The following is a 26,677-nucleotide window of genomic DNA, read 5'->3' on the forward strand; positions in this document are numbered from 1 at the left end:
GAGTCGTTCCAGCTGAACCAAAGGCCCATAATTTGAAGAGGGGGTCGGGGACGGTCTCGAGAGGGTTTGTGGGGGGCAGTTGTGTCTAAAAACCCCCCAGTTGTGAGCCTCTCTCCCCCCCGAGGAGCCCCAAGAGGGAGACGTCTCTCCCCCCGACCCCCAGCTCACGGAGGAGAGCGGGACGCTCCTCGCCGGCCCGCCCTGCCGCATCCAACACTCCCGGGCGCTCAGTACAGAAGTGCCGTGGCTATAGCCCGGGGAGTCCGAAGGACCCGGGTTCAAATCCCGCCTCCCGCCACACCTCTGCGGCGGGACCTTAGGCAGGTCCCGTCGCTTCTCTGGGCCTCATCTGGAAAACGGGGATCAAGAGCGTGAGCCCCACATGGGACGGGGCCCGCGTCTGACCTGATTAACTCACAACCGCCCCAGAGCTCGGTACAGTACTTGGCACATAGTAAGCGCCTAACGAGTACCTTTTTTAAGATATGCATTCTTTTCAATAAAGCCCACAGTAAGCGTTCGGTAGACATCTCCTAAGAGCCCCCAGAACGACCCCCTCGGCCCCCCGCGACGTCCCGTCCGTTTGTTTAGCGTCGCCATGGGAGCAGGGCCGGGCCCAGGTCCTATAAGTAGATCCGTGAGGCGGGGCGGTCCGGACGCCGGATTCCGCGCATTCCGCCCTGCCCGCAGCCCCCCGGTTCCCGCGGGGACCCCCCGCCCCGGGGGCCGGCCGGAGGGGCGAGGGGAGGTCGCTTACGTCGTCGTCGGCCGCCCCGTCCTGTCCGCCGCTCTCGAGGAACTTGGTGAATCCTTCTAACGTCCTCTCCCCGTTGTAGTCGATGACCTGTTTGGGGGAAGGGGACAATCAGTAATTCGTTCCTTCATTCTAGCCTATTTATTGGGCGCTGACTGGGTGCGGAGCTCCGGACTGAGCGCTTGGGAGAGGAAGATTAGGACGATAAACGGACGCGCTCCTTGCCCACGATGAGCTGAGTTGGCGAGGCCTGACATGGGTACGGTTTTGCCCCTCAGAGCAGGATCGCCCCCCCCCTTAAAACACACATAATAATAATAATAATAATAATAATGTTGGCATTTGTTAAGCGCTTACTATGTGCAAAGCACTGTTCTAAGCGCTGGGGGAGATACAAAGTGATCAGGTTGTCCCATGTGGGGTTCACAGTATTAATCCCCATTTTACAGATGAGGTAACTGAGGCTCAGAGAAGTTAAGTGACTTGCCCAAGGTCACACAGCATACATGTGGCAGAGCAGGATTCGAACCCACGACCTCTGACTCCAAAGCCCGGGCTCTTTCCACTGAGCCATGCTGCTTGCTTACATACACACCCCACCCCTTTTCTAAGCAGGATAATAATAATAATGATGGCATTTATTAAGCGCTTACTATGTGCAAAGCACCGTTCTAAGCGCTGGGGAGGTTACAAGGTGATCGGGTTGTCTCACGGGGGGGCTCACAGTCTTCATCCCCATTTTGCCGATGAGGGAACTGAGGCACGGCAAAGTGACTCGCCCCAAGTCACCCAGCTGACAATCGGCGGAGCCGGGATTTGAACCCGTGACCTCTGACTCCAAAGCCCGGGCTCTTTCCACTGAGGGAAGTGGTTCCCCACACCGGGGGCACTGATGCCCACGGCCCGAAGTTCCATTTGACAACTTATTCCTGGTGCTCTCCGTCTTCCCACTTTTTAGACTGTGAGCCCACTGTTGGGTAGGGACTGTCTCTATGTGATGCCAGTTTGTACTTCCCAAGCGCTTAGTACAGTGCTCTGCACATAGTAAGCGCTCAATAAATACGATTGATTGATTGATTGATTCCCCCCCAGGCTCGTTACGGGACGGGGAATGGCGGCTGCAAATTCTCTCGCGTCGAACTCTCCCAACCCCTTGGTTCGGTAAGTTCACACAGTAGGCGCTTACCAAATCCAACAGTTATTATTATTATTAGTCCAGCAGCCAGAGGGGCGGCGGGGAACCACCCTCTACCCAGTCCGCCGCCGCCCGGGGGGCTTCCTGACCGTTTTCTCGGCGCTGGCGGGGAAGAACTTGAGCGTGGGGAAGCTGTGCACTTTGACCGCCTCCACCTCGTTGGCCGTCGAGTCCATCTTGGCGATGACCACGTTCTCGTGGTCTTTGAAGGCCTCGCCCAGCTTGTCCCAGATGGGTGCCAACTGCTTGCAGTGCCCGCACCAGGGGGCATCTGGAAACAGGGGGGGAAAAACACGACGACGGGGAGACGTCAGGACGGGGGGATTCTCGCCACGAGCCGCCGCCGCCCCCTTCCCGACCCCAACGGCCCGCGGTTACTTACAGAACTCCACGAAGACGTTCTTCTTCTCGTCGAAGGCGACCTCTTCGAAGTTTTTGCCCACCAGGACTTTGACGGGCTGTTTATCCCAGTCGGCGGGAAGGTCCTGGCTCATGAGGTGGGGCTGGAAAGCGGGCAAGGACACGGGAGCCGTCAGTGGCCCAGGTAGTCCATCGGTCCCAAGGCACAAGTTTTTCTTTTGTGGTCTTGGTTAATAATAATAATAATAATAACAATAATAATAGACGGCATTTGTTAAGCGCTTACTATAAGCCAAGCACTGTTTTAAGCGCTGGCCTTCCCAGACTGAGCCCCCTCTTTCCTCTCCCCCTCCTCCCCAGCCCCCTGGCCTTACCTCCTTCCCACCCCACAGCACCTGTATATATGTTTGTACATATTTATTACTCTATTTTACTTGTACATATTTATTCTATTTTGTTCTAATTTTTATTCTATTTTATTCTATTTATTTATTCTATTTTCTTTTCTATTATTCTATTTTATTCTAATCAAATACGATTGATGATTTTGTTAATGTTTTATTTTGTTGTCCGTCTCCCCCTTCGAGACTGTGAGCCAGCGCTGTTGGATAGGGACTGTCTCTATATGTTGCCAACTTGGACTTCCCAAGCGCTTAGTACAGTGCTCTGCACACAGTAAGCGCTCAATAAATACCACTGAATGAATGAATGAGGTTGTCCCACGTGGGGCTCACGGTCTTCATCAGCGCTTAGAACAGTGCTTTGCACATAGTAAGCGCTTAAGTACCATCATTATTACTATCCCCATTTTTCAGACGAGGGGATCGAGGCCCAGAAAAGTGAAGTGACTCGCCCAGGGTCACAAAGCAGACGATTATAATAATAATAATAATGGCACTTGTTAAGCGCTTATTATGTTCTAAGCACTTGGGGGGTACAAGGTGATCAGGTTGTCCCACGTGGGGATCAGTCTTAATCCCCATTTTACAGATGAGGTAACTGAGGGCCAGAGAAGTGAAGTGACTCACCCAAGGTCACACAGCAGACAAGTGGCGGGGCTGGGATCAGAACCCACGTCCTCTGACTCCCAAGCCCGGGCTCTTTCCCCTGAGCCACGCTGCTTCTCTAAGAGCTTACTAGGTGCCAGGCGCTGTAGTAAGCGCTAGGGTAGAGATGAAGTAATCAGGTTGGACGCGGTCTCCTGTGGGGCTCACTGTCTTCACCCCCTTTTTCCAAAGGAGGGAACCGAGGCCCAGAGAAGCGACTTTCCTGGGGTTGCACAGCGCTTAGAACAGTGCTTGATAACGTTATTGCTATTATCGGCATTACCATCAGACAGAGGAGCGGCGTGGCTCAGGGGACAGAGAACCGGCCTGTGGGAGTCGGAAGGACCTGAGTTCTAATCCCAGCTCTGCCCCTTGTCTGCTGTGTGCGACCTTGGGGAAGTCACTTCTCTGGGCCTCAGTTCCCTCCTCTGGAAAATGGGGATGAAGACTGCGAGCCCCACGGAGGACAGGGACTGGGTCTGACGAGACGAATTAGGATCCACCCCCGCGCTCAGAACGGCTCGCTGTGGGCAGGCAATGTCTATTGTTGGACTGTCCTCTTCCAAGCGTTTAGCCCAGTGCTCTGCACACAGTAAGCGCTCAATAAATACAACCCAATGTACAGGGTAGGCACTTAAGTACCAGAATTATCATTGCTATTATGATAAAAGACACCTCGCTATAATTCTATTTATTGTGACGGTTGTGACACCAGTCTGCGTGTTTTGTTTTGTTGTCTGTCTCTCCCTTCCAGACCGTGAGCCTGCTGTTGGGTAGGGACCGTCTCTATATGTTGCCGACTTGGACTTCCCAAGCGCTCTGCACACAGTAAGCGCTCAATAAATACGACTGAAAGAATGAATGAATTGCCAGGCCCGCCCCTGTACCGGGACACCGGTCCGGGGCTCTGGCCTGCGACGGATTTAGGCGGGGGCTCTCACCTTGACCTTGCCCTCCAGGAAGCGGTCGCAGAACTCCTTGATCTTGTCCGCCGTCAGCTCGTCCGACTCGGGCTTGTACTTGGTCATCTCCTCCTCCAGGGTGATGAGGCGGACGGCCGGACACTCCTCCTTCTTCAGGCCGAAGAATTCCAGGATGCGCTGGTTGTCCGTGTGGTCGCTGTCGATGAAGATGAAGAGGATCTTGGGAGGGAGAGGCGAGCCGAGGCGTTAGCGGGGTGGGGGCCCTCCCGGGGATCCCCCAAACACACACGCCGGCAGAACGAGCCCCCCTTCGGACCCCGGGAGGGTCCCGCTGCGCTCGTGAATCCCGCCGCGTGACCTCGGGCGAGTCACTTCGCTTCTCCGGCCCTCATCTGGAAAATGGGGATTCTGTGAGGCGCAGATGGGACAGGGACTACGTCCCCACCGGCGCTTAGTACGGTGCCCGGCACACAGTGAGCGCTTCCCAAATACCACAGTCATTAGTAAGGGTCGAGTCTCTTCGGGGGCCGGCTTGTCCGTTTTGAAAACGGCGGGCGGGAGGACGGTTGGGAGCCCATCGGGGTCGCCGAGGCCTGCCGGCCTTCCGCTACCCGGGGCGGGGGGCGGTGGGCTGAAGTCGGGGTACCTTGCCCTTGAAGCTGCCGGCCGCCTTCTTGAAGTTGTCCAGCTTGCCGTCGTAGTCGGCCACGCTCTTGGGCAGGAAGAGCAGGATGTGCGTCTTGATCTCGCCCCCGAAAATCTTCGGGGCCGTCTGCGGATGGACACGTCACGACGGGGGTCAGTCATCCCTCAGACGCGCCCCTTCTCCCTCCCGCCCACTCCGGTGCCCCGAATCCCGGGGTTCAGAGGTCACGCTCCACCCGCCACCCCCAAATGGCGAGGGAGAGGCCAACAGAGCCGCTTCTCCCGGAAGCGTCGAGGGAGACGTCCGCCGCATCGTCCTCTCCCGAGCGCTTAGCCCAGGGCTCCGCACACGGGGGGCGGCTCAGTACGGACGACGGAACGAAAGAAGTCGGCCGCTGGGTCTTACCTGCTCCGTGAACTCGATGACCAAGGGCAGCTGGTTCTGCTTGATGAAGTTGGACAGGTTCTCCTTGGTGACCTCCCCGGCGAAGATGTTGCGGCCTTCGTCGAACTGGTGAGGCGGGAGGGCGGGCAGGGGAGAGCGGGGCAATCAGTTAAGTCCCACGGGGACATTTCCACAACCAACCTCCTCCCCTCCGAGCCGCGGGGATCTCTCGCCCGCCTGTGCCCTCCCTCTTCGCGTCCGCCAGTGCTCTGCACATAGTAAGCGCTCAATAAATACGACTGATGATGGCAGATGATCCCTCGTCCCCCCATCCCCGTTCCGAGCCTTACTGGAAATACACCTCCCTCCAAGAAGCCTTCCCTGACTTTGCCCTCATTTCCTTTTCTCCCACTCCCACCTGCATCACCCTTTCACTGGCTCCCTTTATTTCCACAGCATTTAGAATAAAAACAATAATAATATTGGTATTTGTTAAGCATTTACTATGTGCCAAGCCCTGTTCTAAGCACTGGGGTAGGTACAAGGTGATCAGGTTGTCCCACGCGGGGCTCACAGTCTTCAGCCCCATTTGACAGATGAGGGAACTGAGGCCCAGGGAATAATAATAATAATAATAATGATGATGGCATTTATTAAGCGATTACTATGTGCCAATCACTTTTCTAAGCGCTGGGGAGGTTACAAGGTTATCAGGTTGTCTCACGGGGGACTCACAGTCTTCATCTCCATTTGACAGATGAGGGAACTGAGGCCCAGGGAATAATAATAATAATAATAATGATGGCATTTGTTAAGCATTTACTATGTGCCAAGCCCTGTTCTAAGCACTGGGGTAGATACAAGGTGATCAGGTTGTCCCATGCGGGGCTCACAGTCTTCATCCCCATTTGACAGATGAGGGAACTGACGACCAGGGAATAATAATAATGATGGCATTTGTTAAGCGCTTACTATGTGCTGAGCACGGTTCTAAGCGCTGGGGGGGGATACAAGGTGATCACGCTGTCCCACGTGGGGCTCTCAGTCTTAATCCCCATTTTACAGATGAGGTCACTGAGGCTCAGAGAAGTGAAGTGACTTGCCCAAAGTCACCCAGCAGACAAGCGGCAGAGCCGGGATTAGAACTCACGACCTCCGACTCCCAAGCCCAGGCTCTCTCCACCGAGCCACACTGTTTCTCTACTCTTATTATTATTATTATTCTCTATTATTATTGCGCATGAATGGAGGTGCCTGACTCTATTTATTTGATTTGTACATATTTATTCTATTTATTTTATTTTGTTAATATGTTTTGTTGTGTTCTGTCTCCCCCTTCTAGACTGTGAGCCCGCTGTTGGGTAGGGACCGGCTCTAGATGTTGCCAACCTGGACTTCCCAAGCGCTTAGTACAAGTGCTCTGCACACAGTAAGCGCTCAATAAATACGACTGAATGAATGAATGAATGAGGGAAGGGGAGAGAGACACACGAATGAGGCCTCGGGCCCTTTTTCCCAACAGGGAAGCGCCCATTTCCACCCTGAGTTCTGGGAAGCCTCTCGATTCCCGCTGAGCCGATGGGGCTAGCGGGAAGTTGGCCCGGGGTCAGTTGCTGGTCCGGTTTCTAAAACACGGTCGGCGACTCCCCCTGCCTCGGTGAGTCACGGCGTTTCCCGGCTCGGGACGGGAGGAGCCAGAAAGCGACTGGGCCGGTAAGGTGAGGGAAAATCGGGTCGGACCTGCTCCCTGTCCCCTGTCCCAATCCCCATTTTCCAGGTGGGGGAAACTGAGGCTCGGAGAAGCGAAGCGACTTGCCCGGGGTCACCCAGAAGACAAGGGGTGACGCTTAAAGTATCGCAAAATTGTCTCTTGCCTTGTCCTAGCCCGAATGGTAGTAATAATAGCTGGAGTATCTGCCAAGCGCTTACTATGTGCCAGGCACTGTACTAAGCGCTGGGGTGGATGCAATAATAATAATAATGATGGCATTTATTAAGCGCTTACTATGTGCAAAGCACTGCTCTAAGCGCTGGGGAGGTTGCAAGGAGATCAGGTTGTCCCACGGGGGGCTCACAGTCTTCATCCCCATTTTCTGGATGAGGGAACTGAGGCCCAGAGAAGTGAAGTGACTTGCCCAAAGTCACCCGGCTGACAACTGGCGGAGCCGGGATTCAAACCCGTGACCCCTGACTCCAAAGCCCAGGCTCTTTCCCAGACTGAGCCCCTCCCTTCCTCTCCCCCTCGTCCCCCTCTCCATCCCCCCCATCTTACCCCCTTCCCTTCCCCACAGCACCTGTATAGATGTATATATGTTTGTACGTATTTATTACTCTATTTATTTATTGATTTATTTTACTTGTACATATCTATTCTATTTATTTTATTTTGTTAGTATGTTTGGTTTTGTTCTCTATCTCCCCCGTTTAGACTGTGAGCCCACTGTTGGGTAGGGACTGTCTCTAGATGTTGCCAACTTGGACTTCCCAAGCACTTAGTCCAGTGTTCTGCATACAGTAAGCGCTCAATAAATACGGTTGATTGATTGATTGATTTCCACTGAGCCACGCTGCTTCTCCCACGACCTTCTCGCCCCTTCACTGGAAACAGCGTCACGTACCACCCTGTCATCAGCCGCTTAACCGTGTGAGGGTTTTGGACCCCACCCATGCGGGTGGAACACTGAAAGGCTATTTATTATTATTAATTTTTTTAAATGGTATTTGTTAGGCGCCTGCTACGTGTCAAGTGGCAGGGCTGGGACAGGTTCATCTGGTCGGACGCGGCTCCCGTCTCTCGTGGGGCTCAGGCAGGGGGGAGAACGGGGACTGAACGCCCATTCTGCAGTTGAGGAAATGGAGGCACGGAGAAATGACCCGCCCAAAGTCACCCGGCGGAACCCGGATCTGAACTCGCGTCCTCCGCCTTCCAGAACGGGTTCTATCCACTAGACTTTTTAGACTGTGAGCCCCCTTTTAGACTGTGAGTCCACTGTTGGGTAGGGACTGTCTCTATGTGTTGCCAATTTGTACTTCCCAAGCGCTTAGTACAGTGCTCTGCACATAGTAAGCGCTCAATAAATACGATTGATTGATTGATTGATTGATAGACGCCCCGCCTGGAGGAGGCAGATTGGCCCCACTACCGGCCCCCCTCAATCCATCCTCTTTACGCTTTTCACTGAAGCAGTGTGGTGGCTCGGTGGAAATCAATCAATCAATCAATCAATCGTATTTATTGAGCGCTTACTGTGTGCAGAGCGCTGTACTAAGCGCTTGGGAAGTACAAGTTGGCAACACACAGAGACGGTCCCTACCCAACAGTGGGCTCACAGTCGAGAAGGAAAGAGCCCGGCCTCGGGAGTCGGAGGTCGTGGATTCTAATCCCGGCTCCGCTGCTTGTCTGCTGGGTGACTTTGGGCAAGCCACTTCACTTCTCTAGGCCTCAGTTCCCTCATCTCCAAAATGGGGATGAAGACTGTGAGCCCCCCGTGGGACAACCTGATCACCTCGTATCCCTCCCAGTGCTTAGAACAGTGCCTGGCGCATAGTAAGCTCTTAAATACCATAATTATTATTATTATTATTACGACTTCAGTGCTTAGTACAGTGCCTGGCAGGTAATAAACCCTTAAAATTCCACAATTATTATTATTATTACTACCCAGGTACTTAGTACAGTACCTGGCATGTAAGTGCTTAAATACCGGAATTATTATTATTATCTTCTGTTACCTCATCTGTAAAATAGGGACTAAGACTGTGAGCCCCACGTGGGACAACCCAAATGCCTTTTACCTACCCCAGCGCTTAGAACAGTGCTTCGCACATAGTAAGCGCTTAACAAATGCCAACATTATTACTATTATTAGAACAGTGCCTGGTACATAAGCACTTAAATACCACAATTATTATTATTACGATTCCCAGTGCTTAGTACAGTGCCTGGCAGGTAATAAGCCCTTAAAATTCCATAATCATTATTATTATTACTACCCAGGTACTTAGTACAGCGCCTGGCATACAAGTGCTTAAATACCAGAATTATTATCTTCTGCTACCTCATCTGTAAAATGGGGATTAAGACTGTGAGCCCCACGTGGGACAACCTAAATCAATCAATCAAATTTATTCATCAATCATCATCAATCGCATTTATTGAGCGCTTACTGTGTGCAGAGCACTGTACTAAGCGCGCTTGGGAAGGCCAAGTTGGGAACATATGGAGACAGTCCCTACCCAACAGTGGGCTCACAGTCTAGAAATGCCTTTTGCCTAAATGCCTTTTACCTCCCCCAGCGCTTAGAACAGAGCTTCGCACATAGTAAGCGCTTAACAAATGCCATTATTATTATTATTATTAGAACAGTGCCCGGTACATAAGCACTTAAATACCACAATTATTATTATTATTACGACCCCCATCATCATCATCAATCGTATTTATTGAGCGCTTACTGTGTGCAGAGCACTGTACTAAGCGCTTGGGAAGTACAAGTTGGCAACATCTAGAGACAGTCCCTACCCAACAGTGGGCTCACAGTCTAAAAGGGAGAGACAGAGAGCAAAACCAAATATACTAACAAAATAAAATAAATATTTTGTCGCCCGCCGTACAGTGCCTGGCACCTAATAAGCCCTTAAATGCCTCAATTATTACTATTACTACCCGGATGTATAGTACAGTGCCTGGCGTATAATAAGTGCTTAAATACCAGAATTATTTTTATTATTATTACTACTACCCCAGTGCTTAGTACAGTGCCTGGCACATAGTAAGCGCTCAACGAATGCCATTAAAAACCACCACATGGAGCACCGGTCTAGCTCGCTGTGGGCAGGAATGTGTCTGTTACACGGTCCTCTCCCAAGCGCTTAGTACAGTGCTTTGCACCCAGTAAGCGCTCAATAAATACGAGTGGATGAACGAATGAGGCGGCCTGCGGGTCACCTGTGGCTGATGAGGGCAGACTGGACCAGTTAGTACCTCAGGACCGGAGCCTTAATTTGGGGGAGCGTCCAGTACAACAGCAGTCCCTGCCCGCAGCGAGCTCACAGTCTAGAAAGAAACCAAACTGAACAGACCTAAATAAATTCTCATCATCATCATCAATCGTATTTATTGAGCACTTACTGTGTGCACAGCACTGTACTAAGCGCTTGGGAAGTACAAATCGGCAACATATAGAGACAGTTCCTACCCAACAGTGGGCTCGGTGGCTATGTACGCATGTCCTGTGGCTATCGAAAACTCAGCCCCTCTAGTCGGTCAGTTCGTTGTGGGCAGGGAACGTGTCTTCTAACTCCGCCTCTCTTGAGCGCTCAGCGCAGTGTTCGGCGCGCAGTGAGCGCTCGATAAATACGGACCGAATAAAGTAGATGCCCCCAACGTCGACTCTGCCCCCGTGGACCTCTCCACGTCAGCTCAACTGATTAAGAGGGCAGAGTCCTTCCGAGCCCCGCCGCTTCCCGGTGCCCTTCGCCCTCCCCGAATCCCGTCGGGAAGGGTGGCTCCAGGTGGGAGAGGGGATTGTGGCCAACCTGATTAGCTTGTAGCCGCCCCCCTGGCGCTTAGTACACGGCTTAAACACCGGCCGAAAGAATAAGGTGGGCATCGCAGAGAAGCGGCGTGGTTTAGTGGGAAGAGTCTGGGCTTGGGAGTCGGCGGTCGTGGGTTCTAATCCCAGCTCCGCCACTTAATAATAATAATAATAATGATGATGGTACCGTTTAAGCGGTTACTATGTGCCGAGCACTGTTCTAAGCGCTGGGGGAGATACGAGGTCATCAGGTTGTCCCCCCGTGGGGCTCACGGTCTTCATCGCCTTTTTCCAGATGAGGGAACTGACGCCCAGAGAGGCGAAGTGACTTGCCCAAGGCCACACAGCAGACGAGCGGCAGAGCCAGGATTCAAACCCATGACCTCTGACTCCCAACCCCGGGCTCTTTCCACTAAGCCACGCTGCTTCTCTACTTGCCAACTGTGCGACTTTGTGAGCCCGCTGTCGGGTAGGGACCGCCTCTATACGTTGCCGGCTTGGACTTCCCAAGCGCTTAGTCCAGTGCTCTGCACACAGTAAGCGCTCAATAAATATGACTGAATGAATGAATGAAAGTCACTTCACCGGGCCTCAGTTCCCTCACCTGTCAAATGGGGATTTAAAACCGTGAATCCCCCTGTGGGACAACCTGATCACCTTGTAACTATCCCAGCGCTTAGAACAGTGCTTGGCACATAGTAAGCGCTTAACAAATACCATTATTATTATTATTATTATTATTATTATGAGAATACAGTGGAGACTCGCTCTCCTCTTGGGAGTCGGGAAGCCCCGTTCTAGTCGCGGGCGTGCTGTGTGGCAGCACCGGGGAAGTCACACCCTCTCTGAGCCTCCGGATGAAAGTCCCCGTTCATCCTCTCAGGCCCAACCTTGGGGACGGGGGACCTTCCGACCTATCTCGTCTCCGCCTCTGCTCTGGGCGGCATTTGAACAGCTTAATGCCATAATTGCTATAATTATCAGGGATATTTAAGGCCCGGAACTGCTGACGTTCACAATCCTTTTTTTTATGGCCTTTCTTAAGCGCTTACTACACGCCAAGCACTGTCCTAAGCGCACATTCATCAGGTGGGACACACACCCAATCCCCCCTGGGGCTCACAATCTAAGGAGGAAGGAGGACCAGAGAAGGGAAGTGACTTGTCCAAGGTGGCACAACTCTTTCCACAACGCCACGCTGCTTCTCGTCAGGAAGAGAGCCAGAGGAATAATAATAATAATAATAATAATAATAATAATAATAATAATAATAATAATAATAATAATGGCATTTGTTAAGCGCTTACTATAATAATAATAATGATAGCATTTATTAAGCACTTACTATGTGCCAAGCAATGTTCTAAGCGCTGAGGGGGGGATTCAAGGTGATCAGGTTGTCCCACATGGGGCTCACTGTCTTAATCCCCATTTTACAGATGAGGGAACTGAGGCCCAGAGAAGTGAAGTGACTTGCCCAAAGTCACACAGCTGACAAGTGGCCGAGCCGGGATTAGAACCCGTGACCTCTGGCGCCCAAGCCCGCGCTCTTTCCACTGAGCCACGCTGCTTCTCCATGAACTTCGAGCTGGACCTTTTAAGCCCTTGATAGTAACGATAATTGGGATATTTGATAAGCGCTCCCTATGTGCCCGGCGCTGTATTAAGCGCTGGGGTGGACGCAAGCAAATCGCATTGGACACGGTCCCCATCCTGTACAGTCTCAAGCCCCATTTTACAGGAGGTAACTGAGGCCCGGAGTAGTGGGCGAATGAGGGCCAATTCATTCAGCCATATTTGTCGAGCGCTTACTGTGCGCAGAGCACTGGACTAAGCGCCTGGAAAGTACAATTCAGCAACCAATCACGCCTCCCCTCTGGGCCTCGGTTTCCTCATCTGTAAAATGGGGATCAAGACCGGGAGCCCCATGTAAGACAGAATCTGTACCTAAACTGATGACCCAGTGGAAATAGCCCGGGCTTTGGAGTCCGAGGTCATGGGTTCAAATCCTAGCTCCGCCAACTGTCAGTTGTGTGACTGTGGGCAAGTCACTTCACTTCTCTGGGCCTCAGTTACCTCATCTGTAAAATGGGGAAGACTGTGAGCCCCCCATGGGACAAGCTGATCACCTTGTAACCACCCCAGTGCTTAGAACGGTGCTTTGCACATAGTAAGTGCTTAATAAATGCCATCATCATGTATCTACCCCAGCGCTTACAACAGTGCTTGACACATAGCAAGCGCTTAAACACAGTCAATCAATCAATCGTTATTTATTGAGCGCTTACTGTGTGCAGAGCACTGTACTAAGCGCTTGGGAAGTACAAGTTGGCAACATATAGAGACAGTCCCTACCCAACAGTGGGCTCACAGTCTAAAAGGGGGAGACAGAGAACAGTCATCATCATCATCATTATTATCGTCTTCCGTGGATGAGGACAATGGACCCGTGCTGTGTCCAACCCGATTTTATCGTATCCATCCCAGCGCTTAGTACAGTGCCTGGAACATAGTAAGCAGCTCAGCGGAAAGAGCCCGGGCTAAGGAGTCAGAGGTCATGGGCTCTAATCCCGGCTCCGCCGCTTGGCAGCTGTGTGACTTTGGGCAAGTCACTTCACTTCTCTAGGCCTCAGTTCCCTCCTCTTCTAGACTGTGAGCCCACTGTTGGGTAGGGACCGTCTCTATATGTTGCCAACTTGTACTTCCCAAGCGCTTAGTACAGTGCTCTGCACACAGTAAGCGCTCAATCAATACGATTGAATGAATGAATGAAAATGGGGATGAAGACTGGGAGCCCCATGGGGGACAACCTGATCACCTTGTATCTCTCAAGTGCTTAGAACAGTGCTTGGCACATCAATCAATCAATCAATCGTATTTATTGAGCACTTACTGTGTGCAGAGCACTGTACTAAGCGCTTGGGAAGTACAAGTTGGCAACATATAGAGACAGTCCCTACCCAACAGTGGGCTCACAGTCTAGAAGACATAGTAAGCGCTTAACAAATGCCATTATTATTATTATTATTACCATCTCGCATCTCGTATCCCCCCCCCCAGGGCTTAGAACAGTGCTTGGCACATAGTAAGTGCTTAACAAATGCCATCATTATTATTATTACCATCTCGCATCTCGTATTCCCCCCCAGGGCTTAGAACAGTGTTTGGCACATAGTAAGTGCTTAACAAATGCCATCATTATTATTATTAAGTGCTTAATAGTATTATTATGATGATGATGATGATGATGATCTTACACACATGTGGACAACCTCCCGGGGCACTCAATCAGGCTGCCACGCTGGTACCCTCACGGGGCAGTGCCCACCCGCCCGCCCCTCACCTTCTTAAAGAGAACCACGCCATCCTTGTCCAGCTGGTACTTGGCGAAGACCTCGCCGCTGGACGAGATGCCGAAGGGAATGTCGTCGATCGACTCCGCCGCCGACAGGAATTGCTTGGCCGGCTCCGATTCCACATCCTGGAAGGCAATCAATCAATCAATCAATCGTATTTATTGAGCGCTTACTGTGTGCAGAGCACTGTACTAAGCGCTTGGGAAGTACAAGCTGGCAACATATAGAGACAGTCCCTACCCAACAGTGGGCTCACAGTCTAAAAGGGGGAGACAGAGAACAAAACCAAACATACCAACAAAATAAAATAAATAGGATAGAAATGTACAAGTAAAATAAATAAATATAAAGCGGGGGCACAGGGTGGGCAACCCGAAGGAAGAGCAGAAGACGACCCCCGGCCCCGCCACCCGTGACCTCGCATCTACCGCAGCGCTCAGAACAGCGCTGAGCACTTAGGGAAGCCGGGTGGTCACGGGTTCTAATCCTGCCTCCATCATTTCAGGGCTTCAGTTCCCTCCTCTGGAAAATGGGGGTGAAGACCGTGAGCCCCACGGGGGACAACCCGATCGGCCTGGGTCCACCCCAGCGCTTAGTACAGTGCCCGGCACAAAGTAAGCGCTTCGATACCATAATAAGAATTATTTCTTATCATTAACAACCCACCAGGCACTGGGTCTTTGTCCCATCTTCAATTCATTCATTCAATCGGCACAAAGTAAGCGCTTCAATACCATAATAATTATTATTTCTTACCATTAACAACCCACCACGCATTGGGTCTTCGTCCCATCTTCAACTCATTCATTCAATCGTATTTATTGAGCGCTTACTGCATGCACGGCACTGTACTAAGCGCTTGGGAAGTACAAGTCGGCAACATACAGAGACGGTCCCCACCCAACAACGGGCTCACAGTCTAGAAGGGGGAGACGGACGACAAAACATGTAGACTTGCCTCGTGGAGCCGGGATTGGAACCCAGGTCCCTGACTCATTCATTCACTCGTACCCCATGGCACTCACTACACTGTCAGTTTTTTTATTTCTATCAACACCCGTCCTCCCCGCTCTTATCAGCTCATCAGAGGCAGGGAACGTGACGCTTCCAAGCGCTTAGTACAGCGCTCCGGCCGTAGCCAGCCCATCCCGCCGATCACGCGTTCATCAAGTCGTATTTATCGAGCACTTACCCCGTGCAGAGCGCTGTACTAAGCACTTGGGAGAGGGCGATAGAACCAGACACGTTCCCCGCCCACAATGGGCGTCCAGTCTACAGTCTGGGGTTCCCCCCAAAGAGCGGAGCCCCCCGAGATCTCTACCTTGAAGAAGCCGATGACGGCCACGTCGCTGGACTCCACCAGGGCCTCGGCGGCCTCGACGTCCGTCAGGGTGGTGGCGGCCGGACCCGTCCGCTTCTTCAGCCAGTTCACGATGTCGTCCGCCTCCCTGCCGGCTGGACACAGGGCGGAGCCATTCGTTCGGTCATTCGATCCGACCTCCTGGGCGCTTACTACGTGCATGGCACTGTACTAAGCGCTTGGGAGAGGCCGCTGGAACAGGAAGCGGGCGCATTCCCTGCCCGCTACAAGCTAGCACCTCAGTTGTTCATTCAGTCGTTATTTATCGAGCACTTACTGTGTGCAGAGCACTGTACTAAGCGCTTGGAAAGTACAATTCGGCAGCAGAGACCCCTGCCCCCTACCTCCCAAGAGGCCACCTCCTCCGAGAGGCCTTCCCTGAATGCACCCTCATCGCCTCTTCAGCGTGGCTCAGTGGACAGAGCCCGGGCTTTGGAGTCAGAGGTCATGGGTTCAAATCCCAGCTCTGCCAACTGTCAGCTGGGTGACTTTGGGCCAGTCTCTTCACTTCTCTGCGCCTCAGTTCCCTCATCTGGAAAATGGGGATGAAGACTGTGAGCCCCCTTTGGGACAACCTGATCACCCTGTAACCTCCCCAGTGCTTAGAACAGTGCTTTGCACATAGTAAGCGCTTAATAAAGGGAGGAGGGGGAGGGGAAAGAGGGGGCTCAGTCTGGGAAGGCCTCCTGGAGGAGATCAGCTCTCAATATTTTATTTTGTTAATATGTTTTGTTTTGTTCTCTGTCTCCCCCTTTTAGGCTGTGAGCCCACTGTTGGGTAGGGACTGTTTCTATATGTTGCCAACGTGTACTACCCAAGCGTTTAGTACAGTGCTCTGCACACAGTAAGCGCTCAATAAATACGATTGAATGAATGAATGAATGAAAGTTTCTTCTTCTTCTTCTTCTCCCACTCCCTTCTGCCTCGCCCCGCAGCCCCACACCACTTATGCCCACCTCTCTCATTTATTTCCGTTAAAACCCGTCACCCCCTCTGCCCCGTCAGCTCGTCGCGGGCAGGAACGTGTCTGTTTATTGTTCTATTGTCCTCTCCCAAGCGCTTAGTACAGTGCTCTGCCCACAGTAAGCGCTTAGTAAATACCCCTTGGTTTGGATCCAGATGGGAGAGGGATGGGAGGCAACGTGGTCTAGGGAAGAGGGGCAGGAAAGTGGGCAGGGTGGTAGGACTTTGGGCAAGGCGCTGCACCCTTCTGGGCCTCGAGCTCATTCATTCGTTCATTCAATTGTATTTATTGAGCGCTTACTGTGTGCAGAGCACTGCACTAAGCGCTTGGGAAGTCCAAGTTGGCAACATCTAGAGACGGTTCCTACCCAACAGCGGGCTCACAGTCTAGATCTCCTCCTCTGGAAAATGGGGAGAAGACCAACTGAACGCCCCACGGGGTGTTGGCGGCTATGTCTGTGGCCGATCTGTACTTCCCAAGCGCTTAGTACAGTGCTCTGCACACGGTAAGCGCTCAATAAATACAATCGAATGAATGAATGAATGCTTTGGGCGCTATTTCAGCCATCATCCGCGAAGCAGACATGGGTGGGGGAAACCTCAGGGTTGTTTTAAGCGCTTTGCACCCAATCCTGGCCCATGCTCCTTTAAGAGATTTATTCTGAGCCAAGAGTAGCCTTCCTATTGATTACTATTATTAATAGTAATGTTAATAAGCAATACTAATAAAATTAATGTCAATAACACTTATTAAATAAAGTAAATAATAAATGAATAATGCTTGTTTAATTTATTCATTCAATTAAAATATAATGCAAGAAAAAATTATTAAATTGTAATAAATAATTACAGTTAATATAGTTTTATATGATGTGCAGATAATTAGAATATAAAAAAATTGATAATGGCCGATTCATTAAAATAAAATGATAGGGTTTATTAAAGTTGATGAAATATTGATAATAATTATTATTAATAGTAATAATTGTGGTATTTGTTAAGCATTTCCTGTGTGTGCCAGGCACTGTCCTAAGCACTGGGGTGGATATGAGCAAATTAGGTTGGACACATTCCCTGTCCCCCATGGGGCTCACAGTCTCAATCCCCATTTTACAGGTGAGGGAACTGAGGCAGAGAGAAGTGAAGTGACTTGCCCAGGGTCACACAGCTGCTTAAGTGGCGGAGCCGGGATTAGAACCCACAACCTTCCGACTCCCAGCCACTAAGTCAAGCCGCTTCTCAGGCCGCCAGGCGCTGAGGCCCGATTCCTCTGCCCTTTGGCCTCGGGCGAGTCCCGGCCCCTCGATGGATGCCTCAGTTTTCTCATCTGTAAAATAGGGCTACAGCCCGCCTCCATCCTCCCCTCCCCGGGCCACAATAAAGATGAAAGGGCTTGGGGAAGTACTTTGGGCTCCTAAAGCAAGGGGAGAAAGCGTCCAAGACCAGACATCCCGACTTTCTTTCGTGGCTGGCTTCAGGTTGAGAATGCTAATAATAATAATAATAACAGTAATTACAATGATATTTGTCATGTGCGTATTTACTGAGCGCTTACTATGCGCCAGGCACTGTACTAAGCACTGGGGTGGATTTTGACACCTGCCTACTTGTTTTAATAATTCATTCAGTCATTCAATCGTATTCATTGAGCGCTTACTCTGTGCAGAGCACTGTACAAGCGCTTGGGAAGTACAAGTTGGCAACATAATAGGATAATAGTAATATAATAATAGTAATAATAAAAGAGTAATAACAATGATATTTGTCGTGTGCATATTTATTGAGCGCTTACTATGCGCCAGGCACTGTACTAAGCACTGGGGTGGATTTTGACACCTGCCTACTTGTTTTAATAATTCATTCATTCATTCAATCGTATTTATTGAGCGCTTACTGTGTGCAAAGCACTGTACTAAGCGTTTGGGAAGTACAAGTTGGCAACATAATAGTATAATAGCAATATAATAATAGTAATAATAAAGCAGTAATAACAATGATATTTGTCGTGTGCATATTTATTGAGCGCTTACTATGCCCCAGGCACTGTACTAAGCACTGGGGTGGATTTTGACACCTGCCTACTTGTTTTAATCATTCATTCAGTCATTCAATCGTATTTATTGAGCGCTTACTGTGGGCAGAGTACTGTACTAAGCGCTTGGGAAGTACAAGTTGGCAACATAATAGTATAATACTAATATAATAATAGTAATAATAAAGCAGTAATAACAATGAAATTTGTCGTGTGCATATTTATTGAGCGCTTACTATGCGCCAGGCACTGTACTAAGCACTGGGGTGGATTTTGACACCTGCCTACTTGTTTTAATAATTCATTCATTCATTCAATCGTATTTATTGAGCGCTTACTGTGTGCAAAGCACTGTACTAAGCGTTTGGGAAGTACAAGTTGGCAACATAATAGTATAATAGCAATATAATAATAGTAATAATAAAGCAGTAATAACAATGATATTTGTCGTGTGCATATTTATTGAGCGCTTACTATGCCCCAGGCACTGTACTAAGCACTGGGGTGGATTTTGACACCTGCCTACTTGTTTTAATCATTCATTCAGTCATTCAATCGTATTTATTGAGCGCTTACTGTGGGCAGAGTACTGTACTAAGCGCTTGGGAAGTACAAGTTGGCAACATAATAGTATAATACTAATATAATAATAGTAATAATAAAGCAGTAATAACAATGAAATTTGTCGTGTGCATATTTATTGAGCGCTTACTATGCGCCAGGCACTGTACTAAGCACTGGGGTGGATTTTGACACCTGCCTACTTGTTTTAATAATTCATTCAGTCATTCAATCGTATTTATTGAGCGCTTACTGTGTGCAGAGCACTGTACTAAGCGCTTGGGAAGTACAAGTTGGCAACATAATAGTATAATAGGAATATAATAATAGTAATAATAAAGCAGTAATAACAATGAAATTTGTCGTGTGCATATTTATTGAGCGCTTACTATGTGCCAGGCACTGTACTAAGCACTGGGGTGGATTTTGACACCTGCCTACTTGTTTTAATAATTCATTCATTCATTCAATCGTATTTATTGAACGCTTACTGTGTGCAAAGCACTGTACTAAGCGTTTGGGAAGTACAAGTTGGCAACATAATAGTATAATAGTAATATAATAATAGTAATAATAAGCAGTAATAACAATGATATTTGTCGTGTGCATATTTATTGAGCGCTTACTATGCCCCAGGCACTGTACTAAGCACTGGGGTGGATTTTGACACCTGCCTACTTGTTTTAATAATTCATTCAGTCATTCAATCGTATTTACTGAGCGCTTACTGTGTGCAGAACACTGTACTGCGTGCTTGGGAAGTACAAGTTGGCAACATAATAGTATAATAGCAATATAATAATAGTAATAATAAAGCAGTAATAACAATGAAATTTGTCGTGTGCATATTTATTGAGCGCTTACTATGCGCCAGGCACTGTACTAAGCACTGGGGTGGATTTTGACACCTGCCTACTTGTTTTAATAATTCATTCATTCATTCAATCGTATTTATTGAGCGCTTACTGTGTGCAGAGCACTGTACTAAGCGCTTGGGAAGTACAAGTTGGCAACATAATAGTATAATAGCAATATAATAATAGTAATAATAAAGCAGTAATAACAATGATATTTGCCGTGTGCATATTAATTGAGCGCTTACTATGCCCCAGGCACTGTACTAAGCACTGGGGTGGGTGACACCTGTCTACTTGTTTTGTTCTGTTGCCTGTCTCCCCCTTCTAGACCGTGAGCCCGTCGTTGGGTAGGGATCGCCTCTATCTGCTGCCGATTTGTACTTCCCAAGCGCTTAGTACAGTGCCCTGCACACAGTCAGCGCTCAATAAGCACGACTGAATGAACCAGCGCTTGGCATCTGTACGTATTTATTACTCCATTTATCTATTTATTTTACTTGTACATATCTATTCTATTTATTCTATCTTGTTAATATGTTTTGTTTTGTTGTCTGTCTCCCCCTTCTAGACTGTGAGCCCACTGTTGGGTAGGGACTGTCTCTATACGTTGCCAACTTGGCCTTCCCAAGCGCTTAGTACAGTGCTCTGCACACAGTAAGCGCTCAATAAATACGATTGAATGAATGAATGAATCTAGCAAGTGCATTATCATCATAATGAGAGTGATTTTTGTCAAAACGGCATGTCCTAGTGGAAAGAGGCCGGGCCTGGGACCTGGGTTCTAATCCCGACTCCGCCACTTGTCTGCTGGGTGACCCTGGGCAAGTCACTTCCCTTCTCTGGGCCTCAGTTCCCTCACCTGGAAAATGGGGATTAAGAGCGTGAGCCCCACGGGGGACTGCGTCCAACCCTATTACCTTGTATCTACCACAGTGTTCGGCACATGGTAAGCGTTTAACAAGTACCATAATCGTTATCGTAAGTGCTTAACAAATACCACAGTTCCTTGTATCCTCCCCGGCGCTTAAAACAGTGCTTGGCACGTAGTAAGCGCTTAACAAATGCCATTATTATTAGCAGTAGTAGTAGTATTAGCATCATCATCTAAAATCCGAGCCTCAAGTCTCCGATTTCCTCTCCCGAGCCGGCCGGGAGACCCTCGGCCTGCCGACTCCGAGGTAAGTTTCCCCTCTCGATCGCTCAGTCCAGTGCTCTGCACCCAGTAAGCGCTCAATAAATACCACCGATCGGCAGAGGGATCGTTCTTTCGGATTCCCCCCGGCCGTCTGGGAGGGTGCCGGGGACCCCGGGGCTCTTGGAAAGAGCCCGGGCTTTGGAGTCGGAGGTCATGGGTTCAAATCCCGGCTCCGCCACTTGTCAGCTGTGGGACTTTCGGTGAGTCACTTCACTTCTCTGGGCCTCAGTTCCCTCAACTGTAAAATGGGGATGAAGACTGTGAGCCCTACATGGGACAACCTGATCACCCCAGCACTCAGAACAGTGCTTTGCACATAGTAAGCGCTTAATATATGCCATCATTATTATTATTATTAAGCAGCGTGGCTCAGTGGCCCGTGCTTGGGAGTCAGAGGTCATGGGTTCTAATCCCAGCTCCGCCCCACGTCTGCTGTGTGACCTTGGCCAAGTTATTTCACGTCTCTGAGCCTCAGTGACCTCATCTGGAAAATAGGGATGAAGACCGGGAGACCCCCGGGGGACAACCTGATGACCCTGTATCCCCCCCAGCGCTTGGCACATAGTAAGCGCTTAACAAATGCCATCATTATTATTAAGGCAACGAAGCAGCATGGCTCAGTGGAAAGAGCCCGGGCTTTGGAGTCAGAGGTCATGGGTTCGAATCCCGACTCCACCACATGTCTGCTGTGTGACCTTGGGCAACTCACTTAACTTCTCTGAGCCTGAGTTACCTCATCTGTAAAATGGGGATTAAGACTGTGAGCCTCACGTGGGACAACCTGATCCCCTTGTAACCTCCCCAGCGCTTAGACCAGTGCTTGGCACATAGTAAGCGCTTAATAAATGCCATCAAATCCCCTTTTAGACTGTGAGCCCACTGTTGGGTAGGGACTGTCTCTACATGTTGCCAATTTGTACTTCCCAAGTGCTTAGTACAGTGCTCTGCACATAGTAAGAGCTCAATAAATACGATTGATGATGATGATTAAAAAAAAAAACGAGTCCGGCTCAATCCAGCCCTCTTCCCACCCGCCGGGCCGGACTCCCGGTTAGCCGAACTCGCGGCTCCCGAGATCTCCGGGGATGGACGGAGGGACGGTACCTGTGTACTCCTTGGGGGAGGCCGTGTCCCCGTTTTTGAAGAATTTGATGGTGGGGTAGCCTCGGACGCCGTACTGCTGAGCCAAATCCGACTCCTCCGTGGCGTCCACCTTGGCCAGTCTGATCTCGGAGCCTTCGGCCTTCAGCTTGCCGGCGGCCTTGGCGTATTCGGGCGCCAGGGCTTTGCAGTGCCCGCACCAAGGGGCATCTAGCGGAGAGAAGCACGGCCGTTAGCCCGCGGGCACGCCATCGGATTCGTACTGAGCGCCCCACGGGACCCCCGGCGGACCCGTTCCCCGCCCGGGCGTCCCTCGTGCCCGTCGGGCAACGCCAGGCCCCGGCGGCGCGGCTCCCGGCGGGACTTTAAAACCTCCCCGAGATTACCGTCTCCTTATCTCGACCGCGGGTCGGACCGACGTCCAGCTCATAGGCGGAGTCGTTTCGGGGGGTCGAGGCCCTTGAATTCCCGAGGGACCCGCCTCCGCTCTCTGGGGGGGCGGGGAGGAGGGTTAAAGTTCGGACGGGGCGATTCTTCTTCCGCCCGCCTCGCTGAGCAAGACCGCTTCCATTTTAGGGCCTCGACTTCCATTCGTGGTACTTACTGAGCGCGCGCGCTCGGGAGGGCCCGCAGAGAGGCGGACTTGAATAAGGTAATTTCCAGACCGGTGAAGGTTGGCGTGAGGGGCAACCCCTTGGGACTGGCACCGCCTCGTGGGCAGGGAACGGGTCCGCCGCCGCCACCGGCTACGTCGTACCCGCCCCAAGCTCTAACCGCGGTGTTCTGCACGCGGTCAGCGTTCAGTAAATAGCACCGGTTCATCGGACTCTCCCCAGCCCCCGGTTCTGCGTCCCGCCGTGTGGCTCAGTGGGCTTGGGAGTCGGAGGTTGTGGGTTCTAATCCCGCCTCCGCCACTTGGCAGCTGGGGGACTTTGGGTAAGTCACTTCACTGGGCCTCAGTTCCTTCATCTGCAAAATGGGGGTGAAGACTGGGAGCCCCACGTGGGACAACCTGATCATCTTGTATCTCCGCCAGCGCTTAGAACAGTGCTGGGCACATAGTAAGTGCTTAAATACCAACATTATTGTTATTATTATTATTCTCTGGGCCTCAGTGACCTCATCTGTAAAATGGGGGTGAAGACTGGGAGCCCCACGTGGGACAACCTGATCATCTTGTATCTCCCCCAGCGCTTAGAACAGTGCTGGGCACATAGTAAGCGCTTAAATACCAACATTATTGTTATTATTATTATTCTCTGGGCCTCAGTGACCTCATCTGTAAAATGGGGGTGAAGACTGTGAGCCCCACGTGGGACAACCTGATCATCCTGTATCTCCCCCAGTGCTCAGAACAGTGCTGGGCACACAGTAAGCGCTTAAATACCAACATTATTATTATTATTCTCTGGGCCTCAGTGACCTCATCTGTAAAATGGGGGTGAAGACTGTGAGCCCCACATGGGACAACCTGATCATCTTGTATCTCCCCCAGCACTTAGAACAGTGCTGGGCACATAGAAAGCGCTTAAATACCAACATTATTATTATTATTATTCTCTGGGCCTCAGTGACCTCATCTGTATAATGGGGGTGAAGACTGTGGGCGCCACGTGGGACAACCAGATCATCTTGTATCTCCCCCAGCGCTTAGAACAGTGCTGGGCACATAGTAAGCGCTTAAATACCAACGTTATTACTATTATTCTCTGGGCCTCAGTTCCCTCATCTGTAAAACGGGGGGTGAAGACTGGGAGCCCCACGTGGGACAACCTGATCACCTTGTATCCCCCCCCCCCCCCCAGTGCTTAGAACAGTGCTTGGCACATAGTAAGCGCTTAACAAATACCATCATTATTATTGTTATTATTGTTGTTGTTATTATTATTATTATTATTAATAAGCGGCTGAGTGAAATAAGAGCTTCGGTCAGAGGGTTAAGGCTTTATTATTATTATTATTATTATTATTATTATTATTATTATTAATAAGCGGCTGAGTGAAATACGAGCTTCGGTCAGAGGGTTAAGGCTTTTTCCGAGGCTGACCCGGAGGAGTCTGGGCGCTGAAGGCCCCGAGGAGCCGACGTCCGTCTCCCCATTTCGACCGCGGCTCGGCTACTTCTGCTGTATTGGACTCCCCAAGAGTAAGCGCTCGATAAATACCAATCAATCAATCGTATTTATTGAGCGCTTACTGTGTGCAAAGCACTGTACTAAGCGCTTGGGAAGTACAGTTGGCAACATATAGAGACGGTCCCTACCCAACAGCGGGCACGGGACGGGTCTACCAACTGGGTTGGAGCGGACTGTCCCAAGCGCTTAGCACAGTGCTCTGCACACGGGAAGTGCTCAGTAAATACCCCGGTCAGCGGTGATTACTGAGTAAGCCGATTAGAGAAGCAGCATGGCTCAGTGGGAAGAGCCCGGGCTTTGGAGCCAGAGGTCATGGGTTCAAATCCCGGCTCCGCCACTTGTCAGCTGGGTGACTTGGGGCAAATCGCTTCACTTCTCCGGGCCTCAGTTCCCTCATCTGTAAAATGGGGATTAAGACTGTGAGCCCCCCGTGGGACAACCTGATCACCATGTAATCTCCCCAGCACTTAGAACAGTGCTTGGAACATATTAAGCGCTTAATAAATGCTATCATTATTATCATTATTATTATTATAAGCTCGCTGTGGGTTGGGAGTGTGAATGAACCCAGTCCTCTCCCCAGGGCTTCATTCATTCAATCGTATTTCTTGAGCGCTTCCTGTGTGCAGAGCACTGTACTGAGCGCTCGGGAAGTATAAGTCGGCAACAATACAGTCCTCTGCACGCAGTAAGCGCTCCATACACTGACGGAATAATAATAACGAGGGCATTTGTGAAGCGCTTACTATGTGCCGAGCACTGTTCTAAGCGCTGGGAGAGATACAAGGCGATCAGGTTGTCCCCCCGTGGAGCTCCCAGTCTTCACCCCCATTTTCCAGATGAGGTCACCGAGGCCCGGAGAAGTGACTTGCCCAAAGTCGCCCGGCGGGATCAGTGGCGGAGGCGGGATTAGAACCCACGACCTCGGACTCCCAAGGCCGGGCTCTCGCCCCCGGGCAGCGCCGCTTCTCTGATGATGGATGACGAGCTCTGCCTTGACAGGCGCCAGAGTCCCCTGACTCAGGGGGAGGGGAAACTGAGTCAGCAGCCCCGTACCACCCACGCCCTACGCGGGCACTTGGTCACGGAGGCCGGAGCCGCTCTCTCGCCCGGCTTTGAACCCCCTCGGGTCTGGACCGCGGCAGTGGGCGCAGGTGAGAATGGCGCCCGGGCGCTCAGAACAGTACTCGGAACGTAGTAAGCGCTTAGCAAATACCATTAGCACCATCTGAGAATACGGGCGAGCCCCAGGTTACTCAGCCCGACAGCGGGGAGTAGCGAGTGTCGGTCGATACTACTGACTGAGCATTCACCGTGTGCACGGCACTGTACTAAGCGCTTGGGAGAGTCCAATAATAATAATAATAATGATGGTATTTGCTAAGCGCCTACTATGTGCAAAGCACTGTTCTAAGCGCTGGGGGGGGATACAAGGTGATTAGGTTGTCCCACGTGGGGCTCACAGTCTTTCATCCCCATTTTCCAGATGAGGAAACCGCGGCACAGAGAAGGGAAGTGACTTGCCCAAAGTCACCCAGCAGAGAAGTGGGAGAGGCGGGATTTGAACCCAATACAACAGGGTTCATTCAGACACACCCCCCAACCTACAGGAGCTTACTCAATAACCACTACTGACTGGGCCCTACCTACAATCAATGGTATTTACTACCCCCTTCGGTGTGCAGGGCACTGTACTAAGCGCCTGGGAGAGTCCCCAGCCCCCATGAGTTACTCAATAACCGCCACTGACTGACTTCAATGTACAATCAATGGTACTTACTGAGCACTTACCGTGCGCAGAGCACTGTACTAAGCGCTTGGGACAGTCTCTCCACCATATCAACGGTACTTACTGAACACTTATGGGCAGCACACTGTGCTGAGCACTTGGGAGAGCCCCATTTTGCAAAGTTGGTGGGCACACTCCCCACCCGGCAACAAGCTCCCTCCCTCCCTCCCTCAATAACCACCACAGACTGACCCCCAACGTACAAAAAGTGCTATTTACAGAGCGCTCAGACCGGGCAGGGCAGTGTACTGAGCGCTCAGGGAGGGCAGGGCACTGTACTGAGCGCTTGGGAAAGTCCAATTTCGCCCCATCGGAAGAACCTCCCCACCCTTCAATGAACTCCCTCCCTCCATAACCACCACGGACTAACCCCAACGTACAAAAAGCGCTATTTACTGAGCGCTTAAGGCGGGCAGGGCACTGTACTGAGCGCTCAGGGCGGGCAGGGCACTGTACAGAGCGCTCAGGGCGGGCAGGGTACTG

At 50.7% G+C, this 26,677-nt stretch overlaps 1 protein-coding gene across 1 annotated transcript in view; it reads right to left on the reverse strand.

Annotated features, from left to right (window-relative positions):
* The window catches only part of P4HB (prolyl 4-hydroxylase subunit beta), a 33,514-nt gene that overhangs the window by 3,534 nt on the left and 3,303 nt on the right, over nt 1-26,677 (reverse strand). Inside the window, exons 2-10 of the mRNA XM_038742909.1 lie at nt 22,274-22,480; nt 15,523-15,656; nt 14,189-14,326; nt 5,330-5,434; nt 4,925-5,050; nt 4,297-4,497; nt 2,332-2,452; nt 2,039-2,220; nt 758-844 (exon numbers count right to left, since the gene is read on the reverse strand). Of these exons, the coding sequence (XP_038598837.1) occupies nt 758-844; nt 2,039-2,220; nt 2,332-2,452; nt 4,297-4,497; nt 4,925-5,050; nt 5,330-5,434; nt 14,189-14,326; nt 15,523-15,656; nt 22,274-22,480 (1,301 nt within the window). The remainder of the gene's footprint in view (nt 1-757; nt 845-2,038; nt 2,221-2,331; nt 2,453-4,296; nt 4,498-4,924; nt 5,051-5,329; nt 5,435-14,188; nt 14,327-15,522; nt 15,657-22,273; nt 22,481-26,677) is intronic.

This window comes from Tachyglossus aculeatus, unplaced genomic scaffold, assembly GCF_015852505.1.
Source record: "Tachyglossus aculeatus isolate mTacAcu1 unplaced genomic scaffold, mTacAcu1.pri scaffold_1_arrow_ctg1, whole genome shotgun sequence".
Lineage (NCBI taxonomy): Eukaryota > Metazoa > Chordata > Mammalia > Monotremata > Tachyglossidae > Tachyglossus > Tachyglossus aculeatus.